The sequence below is a fragment of the Lepidothrix coronata genome, unplaced genomic scaffold (genome assembly GCF_001604755.1).
Source record: "Lepidothrix coronata isolate B3197 unplaced genomic scaffold, Lepidothrix_coronata-1.0 Scaffold47, whole genome shotgun sequence".
Lineage (NCBI taxonomy): Eukaryota > Metazoa > Chordata > Aves > Passeriformes > Pipridae > Lepidothrix > Lepidothrix coronata.
This window is the reverse complement of record NW_016690227.1, coordinates 338181-357107: the sequence shown is the minus strand read 5'-3', so window position 1 is coordinate 357107 and position 18927 is coordinate 338181. Positions and strand designations below refer to the sequence as shown.

Here is an 18927-nt window from a genome sequence, read left to right as displayed (position 1 = left end):
GACAAAGTGAATCTGTAAAAAGAAGTGTAATCAAAGTGTAAATGCAGAAGTGTGCTCTGGCACTTTGGAGAGAGGAGTTTCACAAAGGCATAAATTCTCTTGTGATCTATAGCCCATATTTATTTTCACTTTTTATATGATGTCAATTTTATCAACTATATTCCCTTAAAATAAAGAAATTCTACTTTCATAAACTACTTTACTTAAATCATATTCTGTATTGAGCATCCAAGACTATTAACCATTTATCAAATGTCCTTAGTTCTGTTAAAAAGCTACATCTTGAGAAACACAGGCAGAGATTTCCATGATGTTGTCTACAGTGGTGAAGGTGGATCTGATGACTACAGAGATCATAATATCTATTTAATGAAGTATTGTTTGTCCATAACCTATCATGTAGTTCCCAGAGTTGCACCCAAACAAACAAAATCCATCTGTTACTCAACAAATATATTGAGACGGCTAAATTTCCAGCAGGCCCTGAGCTTAAGAGACTTATTCTTTCCTCCCTTCTATCTTTCCAATAGTTGAAATGATTCTGTGGCTTGTATTATGATCCATCTTCACCATGGGGGTGAGGTGTGCACAGACTAGGCAGTAGTTCACTGGTTAAGAAAATCATTCTGAGAGGGAGCAGATTCAAATTTGAGTCTCTCACTTAAGGGGACACAGAGCCCACATTCTTTCTGGATTGAATTCTGGACACTGTTTGCCATTTTTCTTAGTAAAAGTGTGTGCAGCCAGTCCTAGTCCTCAAACACAGCCTTCAAACCAAGGCCAATTTCCATTAAACCTCACATCCTGTGTGCAAAGGAAAAGCCACACCAGCTCACACAAACTATGACTGTACCAGATCAGAGCAGTAGTACAATTTAAGACTGAGAACACACTTAATTTATGAGCTTTCAGGAGCCTCTGTGGATTTTGTCCATCTCCTGCCTAGAGGCAGGTACTGAATTCCAATAGAAGTTGCACTTCAGGTACATTTATTTATTTTAGGTCTATTCTTAATTTTTTCCTATAAAGCAGACTTAATAACCTGTATTGCTGTAAAGTCCATTTTTTTTGAAGCAAGGAGGGCCTCAGCATCATCCCGGTGGCCCCACTGGGCCATCCCAGGGCTGGGGTTGACCTTGATTACTCTCTACTGATATTGCAGCTCCCTGATTGTTACCCTATCTCAGGCTTTTCCAAGGCGCAAAGAGATCACGCAACTGATTCTCCATAAACATATTAAAAAAAAATGCAGGCAATTCTTGATCAAACACACTATGACAAATTTAATTTTCTATTTATTTCCTTCCAACTTTACTACAAAAATCTACTTCTACCTAATGGAACTGGGGTTACTGGGTTTATGCCTCCCTTCACTCCTTTTAAGTATAGGTCTTATGTTTGTAATTCTCCCACGACACTTTGCCACTTCTGATTTGTTACCAATATTGTTTCAATATTTTGAAATTCAAATTATCCACGCAAAAGAAAAAAAGACAATTGGAAAGATATGAGACAAACTCAAGGGAGTAAAATCTCTTATTACATTACTTTAGTATCATTGAAGTAGGTAGAACATTCAGTTTCAACTTAATGTAGTTCTAAGTTGAAGTTCAAGTCTGATAAGGCTAATCAGTACATGCACTTTTATGTACGTACCATATGTTTGCATTCTTTTTAGCAGTTTTTCCATGTCAATATCCAAATTACTTTCTATGAAGTGCTTTATGAAATTGCTTTGCAATGCTTCCTAAAATAAAAAGCGATAGCTGTTACATCAGGTTTATCTGCTCTAAGGAAATACAAAGTATAAATATGCATTTATGTTCAATTCCATTACCAAGATTTCCTGCATAACACTGGAGAAGTCATTTAGCCTCTCCATGGCTTTAATCTTGCCCTCTTAACAGGTTAACTCCACACACAGTTCAAATAATTGGAGGAGTAGGGGAGGGGAGAAAAGGGGGAAGAGGAGGTGACAGGGGAAGACAAATACATAAAATGAAAAAATCCCAGTAACAAGAATGCTTTTTTTTTTAAGTCAATATTTCCCCCATCAGTTTTTTCATCAGTTCCACATTTTGCTGGGAAATGCAAGGAGGTTCAAAAAATATTTTATTTCCCTTATTGTTCAGTGATACCATAGTGATATTGGAAATAGTGAGGTAACATCGCTTTTAAGTATTTTCACCTCAGAAGTTTCTCAGCATCAGACTGTAGGCTCATAACCTAAAGCTAGTCTGCATCTTTCTCAGCTCTTTTTAAATCTGAAGTCATATATGGACAGTTTTACATGTTTAGAAATACTGTATAGATCACACCACAAAAAGTTGAAAAATAGAAACTTCTCCACAGTTCACCAACCTGCAGTCGTGAGACTGTGAGGACATTTCCACTGGTTTTAAAAATCTCAGACATCCTAAGCCATGTCTCAGAATAAGTCTTCAAGTGTTCCACAAAACCAAAAGTGAAATTAGCCTGGGAAAAAGAATACATGGAAATAAATGAAGCTAAAAATGTGCACAGTAAATCTTAAGAAACAGGAAAAACTGCCATGCTTCAGAGCCTCTGCAATTTCTTTTCATTTCACTTTGATAGTCAGCAGTAAGAACATCCATGTTTTCTTTTTTTCTACTTAAGAAATCGAAAGCATTTTTTCGCAATACCAAGCAAATCAAAGAAAGGTTTTCCTGCACTGTGTTTTCCTGTCTCCCACCTGACGTATCATAAAGACCTCTTTATTTTTATAATGTCTCTTTCATACAGAGTATCATGGAGGTGCTTCAGAAAGACAGAGAAAGAAATACAGTCAGGACATATTCGAAAGGAAGCCTTTGCAGTTGAAGGTCTTTTATTCAAACTATTCACCAGACTATATAATAAAAATGAAAGCTGGAAGCATGGTCTGGACCATAAATTCAACTAGAAACATAAAATCAGTCTATTTCAACATACTCCCGCAGAGAAAGTCTTGAGTAAAGCCAAATATTTTCTGTCCCAGTCAAACATAGGCTGCAATTTCTCTCTTAGCAAACAACCAGCAATTTTTTTCCACCCTGTTTTAAACAGATCCAAGTGTACTCAAGATCAGAAAATATTGCAGTGTCTGTTTGTTTAAATTGGTGTTATCAGTCACAGAAGTGCATTTAAGAACAATCCAGCACTGTTGTTATGGTAGAAATTGTGACATTTCCCAGCAAAGAGTGTCTGCAGTGAGTTGTAAACTCCAATTTGGGACCACACGTTTTACAATAATTCCTATTGAAAGTATACAATTTCTACATTGTATTTTAAGTGCCTTTTTCAAAATCCCACTCTTAGCACAACATGAGAAAACAATTTGTTGTGGCTCTTTCTTCTTCTTTTTAGCACAGAAGGCCTCAAAGAGACCCTTACATGTAATTTTGTTTTCCCAAAAAACATTATGCATCTAACTTCTGTGAGAATCCCTATTTCACTTGAAAGAGCCATCATTCATTAGGATTAAAGTGAAAGTGATCCTGAATGTTAAACTAAATCTGGTGTCAAATGAACTAAACAAGTTCTTCTGACCAGAAGCAACACAGAAACCTCATGGACTGAAATCCCAGACCAGGCACAACGGTGACAAGATGAAGACCAGCAAGGTTCCAAGGGTGAAAAACAGCCAATATGGGTGTCTACTATCTCCTCAGGACAGAACAAGCACAGATCACACCATAATACAAGGAGATCAAATTTTCAGACATCACTAGAGATTTTTATATCAAGCAACTTGTAAGATCTGGGCTCAGTTCTTCTTGACTTGATTCTGAATAGCACAAAGGATTAATTTTTGTGCTGAAATTGCTTTCAAAGGGCTACAGTAACTATAATGTGCTTGCATTCAACCTCCTTATACAAACAATAAAATGTCCCAAATTACTGCAGCAGCATGGATTTTTGGAAAAGATGACCTTTATATAATGCAGGCACTCATTTGAAAGAAATTAAAAGACCAAAGCGGTAAGTTGTGTGCAGGAGCTATGGAGACTAAGGCAGTATCCAAGAAACTGAACAAAAACCTATTGCCCATCAAAAAAAGATTTGAGAAAGACCTTATGTGTACATACACACACACTACAAAGCAGGAACCTATTAGAAAACTTCCTTTAAAAAGAAGGTTACATCCAAATAAGAAACAAACAAAAGAAGTCTAGAGAATAAAAAAAGAAGGTGTTAGTTTAACAATGTTTTTGCTTATTCATTCACCACAGTAGGCCTTTGGGAAGTGCCTTGTGTCAAAAGCCTTCTACATGTGGAACACTTTGGAGAATCTGTTTCAAATTAAAGCAGTAGTATAAAAAAAAATCATACAATTTAACAAAATGAACAATAGGTAGTTTCTGGAACAAGATAATGTCCAGCCAAGAATTCCAAAAGCACTCAAGGATTAAATAATTGAAGTACTCACTGTAGTGTAACCTCCTGATTAAAATTCCCTTGTTATCAGGGAAGTGGAAAATAACAATGCAAATGCATAAAGATGCTAAGAGAGGACTGCAAACTAATAATTCTGAAATCTAAATAAGTTTAAATGTTTTTATACTAGTAATAAATTACAATAAAGAGTAGTAGTATATAGATAATATAAATAAATACAACTGGGAGATAAAAACACAGAATTTTGAAATAGAAGTTGTCTGAGATTGAAGTGGAAGAACAAACAAGTGAGGAAGAGGCGGTTGATGCAGAACAACTGAACACAGGCACAATGAATACTAAGAGATTATATAACCCAGAAAGCAAGTATACATTTGTACATCTGTACAATTACAGCAGTAAAGTCCTGGCAAGGCTGACCCCAAAGTTTTGGGAAATAGCAGAGTTCTTCTAATGTGATTGCCTGAATATAAGATCACCTTTAAGAATATTCTGAAATAAGAAATACTTCCATAAGATCAGTTCATCAATGGCAAAAAGTTTAGTTGTGAAAGTAAAGATCAAAACATCACATGTAGCCTTTGAACTCCTGGATGCCAGCTGGCACAGAACTGTTTTGCCCTCAGTCAGCACCACATCCTGTGTCTGTGACAGTCGCTATTATTCTAAACAATAGAACTGTTGATTTCTCTGAAGATAAGCAATAACCCCACAATTTAAGGAAGACTGATCAATTACATGGTCTTGGAACTAAATAGTTCATGTGGAAAAATTACAGAATATATCCTGGTATATGAACATCAATGTTCTTTGAAGCTTTAATCCTCTACTTTTTTATTCTAGTAAATAGCTGTCATGTGGTCATGCACCCTAAAGGAAATTAAAGCTTCTATTCCAATTTCAGTAGGAGATGAGGCTGTGTAAGGTCTACAGGGTTGGTTTTTAGTAGCTATATTTGAGACACCTGAGACAATATTTTGCATTTAAATTTTCTTTCTGTTCAAGCAGTAGCTGATAGACTTCTGTAATAAAACCAAAGAAAAAGTTGTTGAAGAAACTTTCCCATTATATTCATATTTACAGATAAACAGGTACACATTCATAACTGCTTGTTAAAGGATTGGGGAGAGGGACAGGTGTGTATTTACACAGATATCTGAATAAGCTGATGGAACTTTTGTGAGCCTAAGAATATATAATCAGAAGGAGAGCTTGTGCTACAGGTGTCTACCAGAATCTTTGTATTGTTCCAGAGCACTAACCCCACACAAAAAAAACCCAACCAACCAACCCAAAAAACAAACCCACATACAAACTTCTTTCTGAACTGTATTACTCAGTCCAGATTTCACTCAAAGATATCTAGGGGAACATACTGTATGTCAAGATATTTATCTTTCTTACAGATGCTTTTAAGAATGGAGGTTTGGCATAATTATTGGCAAAATAATGTGGAAATATATTAAGTGCATTATTCTAAATGTCTTTGTAACATAGAATATAATTAAGTATTCAAAAAATTTTGTAATTTTATCACCTACAATTCATTCTTAATAGAATTTCCGTCTATGAACATCAAGAGCAACTTCATTTTTAACTGACTAAAATTTTTAAATTAATTATTCTGAGGTCCAAACCAATAGCCTGTTCCCCAAATAAAGTTATTTAACTACAAAATATGAAATGGCTAAATCTTTTTTTTCAATTCAGAACAGAAACTATAAAGTTACCTAGTATCTGCTATCTAGAATGGGCTTTTTGACTTAGATTTTTTATTATCTTTTTAAAGCACAACTCAGAATACCACAAAGTTGTCCATTTACGGAGAATATAGTTACCATCACATTTAAAGTCATCACTTAAAAACAGAAATTATTTTTTTCCAGATTTTAAATTAAGACAAATTGCTGTTTTTGAAAAACTAATATTGCAGGATAAAAAGCGTATCTTTGGAAGGTCAATGCAAAATTTGCGCAGAAATCTAATGCATACTTAAAAAAGTCAACCTTTCTTTTACAGAGATGCTTCTAAGCTAGTTATGAAGAAACATCTTATTGTCAATAATCACACTCCAGACAGAGCACCGACCATCCCAGAACTGCAGAGACAATAAAACCGTTGAATGATACCAACTCATCAACATCCACACATACAGCACCTCAGCTACAACTGGTCATTCATGCTACTGGTGTTAGAAATATAATCAGGAAGGATGCACTGTAGGTATCTTGGGGTTTTGTTTAGAAATGCAGCTCAGTGACTCCCTCAGAACAGGCTTTTGTTCCTGGGGCATCCATTCCCACAGCCCTCTGTGCTGCCTCATTGGAGTTCCCATCACAAGAAAATGTTGAAGGCAAAATCTGCTCTAGAATACATGAATCCTACACCTTGATTCAGCATGATTCACATGACAGTTCTCCTAATGTGTTCTTTTTAACCTTTCTATACAAGGTTTAAATGACTTGGAAAAAAATTCTACTTTTCACACTGAGGTGAAACCACTATAACAAGTAGAATAAAAGTTGAGGGAAGCATTAAGCTTAAAGTGGGAAACAGGTGAGACCTCAGGGGGCAAGGTGGATCTAATTTTCTGAAGGGCAATTATACGACTGCAACTACCTACCCTGAAAGAACCGGACCTTTAAAATGAATTACAAAGACAAAAATCAATAAACAGAAATGGTACGATTTTTTGATACTCACCTTCTCTATCACCAGGTCAATCATGTTGATATTTGAATTGTATAGTAACTTCCCATGTAACAAAGGTTTCAGGAAAGTCCATAGCAAAGCCCCATTAGGAGACTGCAAAATCTCTTGATAAAGCTTCAAGCAAAAAGGAGCTGTGAAAAGAAAGACAAACTTGCATTTAAGACAGACAACACAGGTGTCTGTGGGTTTTTTTTATTCAAACAAAAGCTAGAGTCATATTTTGAGTCTGCCACAGCACCATGCTAAACACTATTCAACTGCCACTAAGCAATCAGTATAGGTCTCTGAATAGAAATTGTTTAACCACAGTCTATGATAGTGTTGAGGATGCAGAATTCTGAATGCTAAATATGAAAAAAATAATCAGAATCCAAAGAGCTCCTCACGTTTGTGAAAAGCAGTCTGTGAACCCTATCTATACTACAAGTTACATTAGTGCATTTAGAGCAGAAGGACATATACAAAACCTCTTCCCACAAAATGGATGCAGAGGGAACCCCCCCTCCACACCCTTTGTTGTTCTGCAGCTCTGTATTCCTACATAAGAAAGAAGTAGGAATACACAAATTCCTTCACAAATACAGATTTTTCTATTTGTATAATATCAGAAGAACCTACCAAAAAGATCAGAAAAAAATTGTCATGACACTTAACTTCTTGATTTGAAAAATCTATCAATTCACTTTTCCATTCCTTAATTAAAAAGACATATTCCTACATCACATGGGGCTATCAATACCTCCTTCAAAACTAGGATGTAAGGAATAGTTTCCAAGACCCACCACTGCATTTGTACTCATGTAAAGGCAAGGCGTTTTCTATGAGAAGCATTTAGATTTTTATGCCCAGTTCATGTGTTTTGAAGGGCTTATTATTTATTATGAGTGGATTTAGAAATGTGTCTTTTCTAATACTATGAATAAATATTAAATAATGTCATTAACTCCTCAAGGAAGACAAATCATTCTACATAATAAAAAACTAGGCCAAAAACTTTTAAACTCCTGACAAAAGTTAAAGAAAGAAGTGTCAGAAATGTTAGATTAGGAACAGTCAGTTCTTTGCCCAAATTTTTACTTTCTTGAATGAAACAATCATTAGTAAACACAGTCATTGCTAAATAACAGCAAAGGATTAAGAGACTGCAAGTTGGCCAGTCAGAAACATCAATATGCTAAAGGCACAAAAGATTTGCCAATATGAGTTTGCTGTCATTTTCAGGAAGTCACTAGGAAGTGTTTGGTATACACGAAACACATACAAGTTAATCACTGTGGAGGAGTATGAATCAAATTTCTGTGGCCTCAATTTTTTTTTAATTTTCATTTTCCATTGCCTCATTTGCAAATTTGCAAAATATAGGCAACAGTATTAATTCACTTATAGGAAGCTGAAACTAACTGATGCTTTAAAGATATTTCAGGGTCCTATGATAAAAGGTCTCGCAACACTCCAGAGCTGTGACACCTTGCAAAAAAAATATCATCAAGAAACAGTGCTTCTGACCTATGGAGCTTTGAAAGAGACTAAGTTCTAAACAATCTGTCTAATCAGCCATCCTGCTAAATTCATTCTTCAGAGAGGAAAAAAAAGTAGAGCTGCTTGCTTACCACTATATCCCACACACATAAGTGAGAAGGCCAGGGCAGAGCTCTGACTCCCTCCCAAGGGTCCCAGCCCAGCCAGGGGCAATTTCTAGCTGTAGAAACCAACAGACAACAGAATCTTCCCTAGTGGCACTCTGTCACTGTATTCTTCTCTTGCACAGAGTCACTGAGGCACTAACAAGGTTATTAACAATATTAAAATTAATCAGAGTAAGTCAAATGTGTACTCAGGAAAGAGAGCAAAGGTGAAATTACATAAGAGCCAAGAGACTTTTCTGAGCACTTGACAAAGAGAATAGAAATATCAGCTACTAAAAAACTCATTTTATCCAGAAGGTTTGCATATTTTACTGCATAGAGAGTTTGCGTTCACAGAAGAGAAGCAATGAGTAATGCATTCTCAGTCTTGTATTTCAAAGATATATTTTTAATAACAAGTGCTTTAAAAATTGTAATAAATATGTCTCAAAGACAGGAATATTCCTATTTATTATTTGCAAAGATAGAAAACAACCAGAATCATTTTTGTCTCATCCACAATTATCTCATAGCTATAAAACTTTTATCGATCAATGCCTTGTGTTCAAGATGACAGTGTCAACTAAGATGTCAGCTGGTATATAAATATTTCTGTTTAAGAGGGAAAAACTTCTCTAAGCTCTGAGTGCATACTGCAACTTGTGATTGATATTTTTTCTTACTTGAATCTTCAGGAATGCCATATTTTGCCATATTGTCTTCCAAGAGTCCCATGTCTCTGGGCATGTCAATGAACAGGTTTGCATTGCTGAAAAATGAAGATTCTTCTTTACACACTGCCTTGATTACAGACTCCAGGGATCCAACAGCTGAACTTCTGAACTGCCCACCTTGCAAAAACTAGAACAAATGAACAGAAATACAAATGTATCAAACTAGCTTTTAGTAGCTTCAGGGAGTAGCTCTGGTGTTCTGTCAATATTGGCACCCAAGGAGATTGACAAAATTAGGCTGTTGAAACTGCTTTTAAGAATGAGGGCCTGCTGTGCTCTTCTGTTCTTCTGATCACCTTTATCATGGTGAAAGGTAATGCAGTTTTAATTATCAGGATACTCAATGAAAGACAGTAATACATTAAACTTTGAAAAATTCTGTATATCAGTTAGGCAGAAAAGGAATGAAAATATCAAGACAACTGGGCTACAGATACCCTGATTCCATTGTTAGTTTTCACAGAGTGTGCTCTTCTGGTAGATTACTCCTGTGTCGCTAAGGCAGCAGAAACAACCAAATCCATTTTGCAATGAATGTTTGCAGTGAAGGCAGTTGCTAAGAAGAAAAAAAAGTATTCAAGTGCACATGCCCTAAAAGCCTGTTTTTCAAGTACATCTTTTAACTTGTTAGATGTGCTTCTAGTTTTTGCACATCTTGAGTCATACCAGCATTTATTATTGCCATTTGCTCATAACTAGCATACATCTAATGAGGAAAGAGAGCAATCTGACTGCTCTTATGGCTTAAGCACCATCATTCACCACACTAAAAAAAAAAAAATATCAACAGCCTCATCCTCTGTGCAGCTTCACTTTTCAAGTAATGTGCTCAGTTTTAACTGGTATCTGTGGAAGGCTGTACAGGCACGCAGTTCTAAGAGGATACAACTGCAAGGCAGTGTGCTGCTAGAGTATAACTGAGGGGTGCACTGGCTCACCTCATACCCATCATTTTTGCAGATGCATGTCAGGAAAGACATAACTAGACTATCAGACATCATTTGAAGACTCCATAACTGGCAAACAGAAAAAACATTGTGTTATGTCAAACACACACATTCAACACTGAAATAAATTAGCATTTTATCATTGGATTTTTTTAAACAGAAGAGTCAATTTTCAAAGTAGTACAGCACTTTACATAAAGATTTAATCACAGACAGTTTAGAGATTGAGCCATTAGAAACAGTTTATCCTGATCAATGCATTTACTGAAGTGCCAGGTGCTTCTTTAGTAATCCTGGAGGAATATCAGTAAGTGTTGTTTGAAACTTAGTGTTAGCTGCTCCCAAAATCTTACTTTTAGCACACAGTTTCAGCACAGAGCATAGTAAATAAATGGTATCCAGATTTCATAAAACCATCATCTACAGCCCTTGAATGAATCTGCTGGCATGGATTTCACTGGAGAAATAAACTTTATGCACAATGCTGTATAAAAGTGCTTTTGAATCTTTATTAGTGATTATTTGAGCTAGAGGGATAAATGAGGCTTATTTCAGTCAAAGAGCACAAACTTGCTAATTAATTCCAGTTCCAATCAAAATAACTTGGAATTCAAATAATGAATATTTATGCAGTAAGCTGCCACTAACAGGCTGAATCTACTTACTGTCTTTCAGCTAAATATCCACTGACTCAGAAAGATATGTTTCCTAAAATTTGGCTTTGAAGAAATAGGAGAACTATATAGGATGGATGTTCACCAAAAAAAGTTATCTTTGATCCAGTCGTTCTACTTTAAACTACATAAAGTAGGACTGCAATCAAGACTGATGAATCCAAACAACCAGCTTCCTACTGGTTCCTACTGACAAGCAAGTCATTCTAACAAATTCATGGAAGAGGAAAGCTAGTATTGAAGATAAAAAGGTATCTGGAACTAGATTATCAAATGGAGGCAAAAACCTCATAGAACAGAGGCTTCTGAACTAACTGAACAGCCGTATACCTAAAAAAATATTATGAATAAAAACAAATTCATATGGAATACAAATATCAGCTATTCAACAAAAGAACCTGAAAGTCAAATTGGGCTACAGTTTGCACATAAAAATAAAATACATTCAGAAGCATTACATTAAAAAGGGAAAAACTAACACAATTTTCCTGGAAAACTACGAGGAGGTTGAAGATAATTCGAAATGTGATGAATCAGAAGGACTAAAGGAATCAAATGCAGACAAATAGATATGCTTAATTCTGGGAAAAAACATAAAGAGAACAAAGACTTTGTTGTCCTGAAATCGACAGAATCACAAGGAAAACAGCAAAATTGATGATTTGATTAAACAGTTTTTCAGAAGCCTATCAAATTTAGATGGTACTATTTGAAAAGTAGAAAAATCATTTATACTCAAGAATGAGTGGCATAATGCTCCAGGAAATAATGGATATCTGGTTCTGATGTTCAACAGGGCAAGATATGCACTAAGTTTTAAAGTGAAGATTATTAAAGACAAACAGTATTTAAGGAGTAGAATTTAACACATTCTCAAATTATCACTCCTGACCAACACTACATATTTATGTGGGAGGCCAAGTCCTTTTTCCCCCAAAAAGACATATACTATGTCTAATATCAATTAATATTCTTGTTCTAAAAAATATTAATCAGCATTAATACAACAGCTATATGGTGGGTAAAAAGTGGTGCTAAAAAGATATTGCAGAAAGCCTGGTAATAGGAAATAAAACACTGGATCACAGAGAAGTTATTAGTGTTATTCCTGTGAGACCCAAAATGGGTCCACTGTGATAAGTTATTTAGCCCCAAAAGAAAAAAATTACTGCCTATCATTTAATACCAGAAGGCATTTCAGGAGAGAAGATCGGATTGCAATCCAGCAAGAAACCAATTACTTAATTTAAGGTAAATTGCATACAAAGATTACCAGTGCAAAACATTATTTATCACCTGAAGTCATGAAAAAGTGGAATGCAAGATTAGGAAAGTCATTTTAGTAGGTATAGACATGAACGAGCAGAACTACAAGAGTCATCAGTCATAATTCCCCTCAAAGACTGTATACTTTACTTCTTCCAAAAAGTCAAGTTTAGCCTTAACCCAGCATGAAGAAATGATGCTAGTTTGTCTGAGACAACTGAGAGCCTGTAATAAAAGAAAAAAACTAAAGCAAACAAAACAAATACTAAAATAAGTCTATTTAACCTATCAAAACAGAAAAGTACTGTGACAGGCCTTCCACAAACATATAGGCAAGTCAGAGAAGTTAAAAATACTACAGAACATTTTTGACACAAGAATAAACACACTAGCCGTGAAAAAACTTAAGTCAGAATCTTATACATTTATAACCCCCACAGAATCATAGAATCATAGAATCAGCTGGGTTGGAAAAGACCTCTGAGATCATCAAGTCCAATCCTTGATCCACTACCACTGTAGTTACTAGACCATGGCACTAAGTGCCACATCCAGTCGCATCTTAAAAGCCTCCAGGGACAGAGAATCCACCACCTCCCTGGGCAGCCCATTCCACTGCCTAATTACCCTCTCTGTAAAGAATTTCTTCCTAATATCCAACCTAAACCTTCCCTGGCACAGATTAAGACCATGCCCTCTTGTCTTACTGATAGTTGCCTGGGAGAAGAGACCAACCCCCACCTGGTTACAACCTCCTTTCAGGTAGTTGTAGACAGACAGTGATGAGGTCTCCCCTGAACCTCCTCTTCTCCAGGCTGAACAACCCCAGCTCCCTCAGCCTCTCTTCACAGGACTTGTGCTCAAGTCCCTTGACCAACAACATTGCTCTTCTCTGGACCTGTTCCAGCATCTCAATATCCTTCCTGAACTGAGGGGTCCAGAACTGGACACAGTACTCGAGGTGTGGCCTCACCAGTGCTGAGTACAGGGGAAGAATCACTTCCCTGGTCCTGCTGGCCACACTGTTCCTGATCCAGGCCAGGATGCCATTGGCCTTCTTGGCCACCTGGGCACACTGCTGGCTCATGTTCAGCTTCCTGTCAATCCAAACTCCCAGATGCCTTTCTGCCTGGCTGCTCTCCAGCCACTCTGCCCCCAGCCTGTAGTGCTGCATGGGGTTGTTGTGGCCTTGTTGAACTTCATCCCATTGGAATCAGCCCACGTCTCCAGTTGTCCCTGTCCAGGTCCCTCTGCAGAGCCCTCCTGCCTTCTGGCTGATCGACACTGTCCCCCGACTTAGTGTCATCTGCAAATTTGCTAATGGTGGACTCAATCCCTTAATCTAAACCATCAATAAAGATTAAATAGAACTGGGCCCAACACTGATCCCTGGGGGACACCACTAGTGATCGGCCACTAACTGGATGCAGCACCGTTCCCCACCACTCTCTGGGCCCGGCCCTCCAGCCAGTTCCTAACCCATCACAGAGTGCCCCTGTCCAAGCTGTGGGCTGCCATCTTTTCCAGGAGAATGCTGTTGGAGGTGGTGTCAAAGGCTTTGCTGAAGTCCAGACTTCTCAGCAATGATAGGTTAAACAGGGAATATATTCGTGTTAGTGGAAGGATTACAGAGTGAGGCCACCTCTCACAACTGACAGCATTCAGCAACTCAAGAAGTCCCCTCCAGCTTCTTGACATGAGTGACAAGCACTACAAAAATTAGGTATGGAAATATAAGTGAATAATTTGAAACAGCAAATAAACAAGTAAAAATCATGATTGAAATCATCAGTGTTTTTCCTCAGGGAGTTATCCATTCACTCAAGGTTGTTAACAGTAGAATTTGGCTCCATATTCCAATTACTACTGACTGGCAGATAGAACGTTCTTACATCATTTTTTATTAGACCATGTGTAAAATATCAATTCAACTTCACATTTTACATATATATTAAAGTTATTTCTTCATTTTCGTTTTTTCTTTCAGACAGGAATCCACATGCATAACTGACAATCACTTTATTATATCTTTTACTACAGAAGTAACTAATTTTTTTAAACTAACTTCAAAATTGTCAGTCTGTCTTGCTCTGTGCTGAAGGTTGACATATTTTTACTTTAAAAACACATTCTTTATTTGGTAATCTTTCCAGGTCACTGAACTACTTTGGTCTTTGTTATCATGAAACAAAAATCTGGAAAGGTGGACTCTTTGGAAATAGAAGAAAACATTTAAGGAGGGAAGTGTATAAGCAATATCTGCGCTTTAGTAGAACACAGTGGCACAAGTTTGGCCACCATAGAAGAGGCAAAAAATAATTAATAGTATTACTGGAAAGTAGAAAAAAATCCAGTGAAATCTGAAAAAGAAAGGATACCTAAACAACTTTTACTAGTCCAAAAAAGGAAAAAAAAATTACAGAGACAGAAGAGCCCTTGAAACCAAACATCTAATTTATTAATAAAAGAAATAGACACTGATTATTTTAATCCTCAACAAATTATTAGGTAACCAAAAAAACCAGCAATTTCTCAAGACAAAGGGATTTAACAAGATGTTACAAAATAAAGATTTTGTCAAAAAGAGTGATCAAAAAAGGTAAGATCTAAAAACGGACAAAAATTCCAAGGTTAAATCTATGGTATATTACAGGATAGTGGGGATGGCCATGAAGCAAAGTTTACAACTGTGAGTAGATGGCCCTCTGCTGTTCCATTTGTTTCTCTGCAAATTTTTTAAAAACTTTTTGAGAACATTCTCCTATCAAATAAGCAACTTTGGAATTTCAGTCTGAAAGGAATATTTCCTTTGTTGGAAAGAAAGTCTGACATAAACAGAACTAGTTTCAGGAAAGCAGAAAAGATCTGATGAAAGTAGCCATTCAGTGTGACAGCCAAAGAGCTGCCCCAGAAAGAGAGGCTCAAAACTAAAACTAATATGCACTAGAAAAACATTTTTCAACATGTCTCTATCAAACAGATTAGAAGATCTTCAAAAAGATTCATATCACTAAGGAAAATAGTCCTTAAGGCAGTGTTTACTCTGTACTGTAGTAATAAACAAGATTGCTCGGTTTACCACTGAGGGATCTTTTAGAGGTTTGCAATTTTAGAACCAGATTCAATCCTCAAGTTTCCACACAGGATAGTAAACCCATAAGGTAATGTCATAGGGGTCAGCAGGTCTTCCTATGGAACCTACTTAGAAATAGAAATCCTTTTTCTGATTTATTTAATACTAGGCTTACCACTTTGCTAGCTGTGTAGATGTGCATACAGCAACTGCCCTTAAAAGCAGGGACAAAGAAAATATCCTCACTCACACCTCATGCCCCTTTTTTTTGAATGTTGAACCGAACCATCACACAAACCCCTCACATGACTCAAACAGAAACACATGGCAAATAAAAGAACTGCACGTGCTATCTTAAAATCTTATCCTTTAAAAAAGCAAAGTTATTTCTTATAAACTTATAATGGTCTCCTCATAAAAAAAAAATACAGCATTAGCAGAAAAGGCGTGGCAATCTCCAAATCACAGATAATACATAGTATTGTTAATCAGTAGACTAACACTGTAGTAACTTAGCCTATGATCTCATAAGTTAACAGAAAAAGAGACGACAGAAACAACACATCAACAGTCTCAGAATTACCAGAGTGCTTGAAAGAGACCAAGTGAATCTTCCTAGGGTCTGTGGACTCTCTTCTCTAAGTTCCCAACTTTCTAGGATACCATTTCTATTAGTGTGCCTCCTTACTAAGCATATATCCCTAAGTAAGCACCTCATAATGGGAATTAATTTGGCGTATTGAAATCATACACATACCTGCTGCAATGCAGAGATGTCAAGCACACCAATATTTTTAATTCCTTGGAGGAACACTGGAAGCTTTTCCATGACATGGTGGACTTTATCAAGAAGTGAGCTGATACTAGAAACCACATCCAGTAGCATATTTAGCACATTGCCTATCTCAGGTGGTATCTGGATCTTGGACAAGAAGGAAAAAAATCACAGCCATAAATTCCCATTAGAAACAAATTTTAATCTTTCAATGAAACATTCAAAATTATTTACCTTTTCTCTAAAACTGACTATATAATATTCCTAAAAACCATGTTTAACGAAACTCCTTTTATTATAACTCCCCAGTCACTCTCAAATTAAGCTGAAGAAAAGTTCCCTGGTAATGTTAGAAGTGGTCTATGAGAAATCATGAATTAAAATTCAGAGAACATGTTTACACTTGCCAGGCTGAAGAGAGCTCTCCAGCCCAAGATGCTAATGGGATCTGCAACATTCTGTCCCCTTGGAATTCAGTGTAAATGAGAACTTTTCTTTTACCAGGTTAAAGATGTTCAGTGCAGGAATTTAATGTTTCAAAAATAATTTGTAAGTTAAATTAAGTCTAGCAACCACTTTTATTGCGTAATATGACTGCTAAAGCAACTAACTTTCATTTCGCACTTCTCCTGCCTTTGCATTTTTCATACTCAAAATGATTGCATGTACTTCATTCCCTACTTGACCTAAGTTCAATTGGCTGTTTGCTGTTTCCACCATGCAAATTTTGGCATTATGGATTTTCTCTCTATTCCCTTTGCTTTTGTGGTTTATTTAGCTGATACAATAACACAAAACAATTCATTGTTACCTGTCTATGCAAAATACTAAAAATACTATCATCTCATCACATGCTTTCAGTTGCGTCTTCTGATTACTTTATGCACCTTTATTGGACTTGCTATTATAATGTCTGTGCTTAATTTTCATCTCAGCCTTCACCTGCTTTTACACAGTTTTCAAAAAAAGAAGGAGAAACTGTAGAAAAATCTTATTCAGCCAAAAAATTAGCAGCACTTCCATTATAATTTAGGATGAGTTGACAACATTGTTTATTCTTTGCTAGGAATTCCTTGTTTCAATAGGGTTTAGTACAAATACCCATCAGAATAAGCGCTGGTTTCTTTTCTTTTTTTTTTTTCCCTCTAGGTTTGCAGATAATTCAGGAAGTAGAAATCTTTTCTTTTATCTCTGGTGTCTTTACCTATTCTGGGAAGTGGTCTTGATTTTAAAAGTCTGTAGTTGACCTGTTTTACCGAGCATGCAGCATCCAGAATATAACCTGGCTTTAAAACAAAATATTCTTTCTCCTGATGTTATAATTTTATTTCAGCTATTCATACTTACAACACTTTATGTTCTATCAATCAATTACCCCATAATAACTGAAATTAATGTTTTTTAACTATCAGAAATCACACTCAATAATTTTGCTCTTATAAGTAAAAACATTATCTCACTGAATACCCACACCAGATTGCAGATTATCTACACTTCTACATATTATCTACATATAATACAGGCATGCTACAGAGTTTTGCATACTTAGTGCTGTGAATTCTTCCTAAAAAATAATTTTGTCATTCTTGTGATTTGAGCTTTTATGGTTGTTATAATTCCCATGAAGCTCAGTCTCCCACACTTACACATAAAGAAGTGACTAATTGCATGAAGTGCAAACTCTGCTAAAGAGTAATAAAACTATGTCTTTGACTTCCTGTATTTCCTGTAAAGCTTTCATAACTAACTGCCAAGCGATAATCTTTCTGAGGAAGCATGAAATGGAATGCAATAGCATCTATCAACCCCATTCTTCAACCGTGTTTGTTCTGTGGAGCTAAATGAAGACAAAAAACGCCATATGTCCACTGTTTAATTCCACAGAGAAAGAACATCTGAAGAAATAATAGAATTATCAATCTGTCTACCTGCGTTCTTTACACCACCTTCAGAAGAAAAACATAGGAATCAAATGGGTTTTTTCCATCTTACCTTGTAAATGATGTGACGTAAGTTTAAATTCTGTATAATCAGCACAAACATGGTATACAAGTCCAGTGCTGGTAAGGAACATAATTCTTCCACTACCAGGGAAGTTTTACTGTTTTCAGGCAGCTTTAGCAGCAGGCTAAGTACTTCTTCATCACATCTTCCAGTTAAAGCTACCACAAAGGCACTGTAAAAAACCTATCAGAATGTATGTGTATTAAATTTTTTTCTCCCTGAACTGCACCATCTTTTTTTTATAGTCAATAAGGTGAAAATTTTTGTCACAGTAACATGACTATTTGCAGTCACCAACAGACCTGAAATAATAAACTATACAGCTTTATATCAGATTGGTGTGTTCTTACTTTATACTCTACGTACATATAAAAAGATGAAATGTATTTCTTATAAAGATTTACTTTCATTTGTTCACAGATAGATCATTCATTCTATGAGCATTCATTCCATAAGCAGGCATATTTACAATGTTGAACACACTCCTTCTAGCAGATATACACCTTTGTTACAGCAACATCTAAAGATCAAAATCCAGGTGTTATGAATCACTAAAATCAAACAATGTGGTACTTCCTTATTTCAAAGGACACACAAAATTAACACTTGGTAATGCCTATATGGCACAACGTTCACTCTGAGTCAGCTCACATTTCTCACTTAAACAGTCCTTTAAAATGTCATTTCGTAGTGGGTGAAGGGACAAATAAATGAGTAAG

At 36.1% G+C, this 18927-nt stretch overlaps 1 protein-coding gene across 1 annotated transcript in view; it reads right to left on the bottom strand.

The window, feature by feature from the left end:
• Positions 1-18927, bottom strand: part of ABCA13 (ATP binding cassette subfamily A member 13) — a 174887-nt gene that overhangs the window by 117947 nt on the left and 38013 nt on the right. The window contains exons 17-22 of the mRNA XM_017814892.1: positions 18197-18391; positions 16187-16351; positions 9419-9596; positions 7102-7241; positions 2362-2475; positions 1657-1747 (exon numbers count right to left, since the gene is read on the bottom strand). Coding sequence (XP_017670381.1) covers positions 1657-1747; positions 2362-2475; positions 7102-7241; positions 9419-9596; positions 16187-16351; positions 18197-18391 — 883 coding nt within the window. The remainder of the gene's footprint in view (positions 1-1656; positions 1748-2361; positions 2476-7101; positions 7242-9418; positions 9597-16186; positions 16352-18196; positions 18392-18927) is intronic.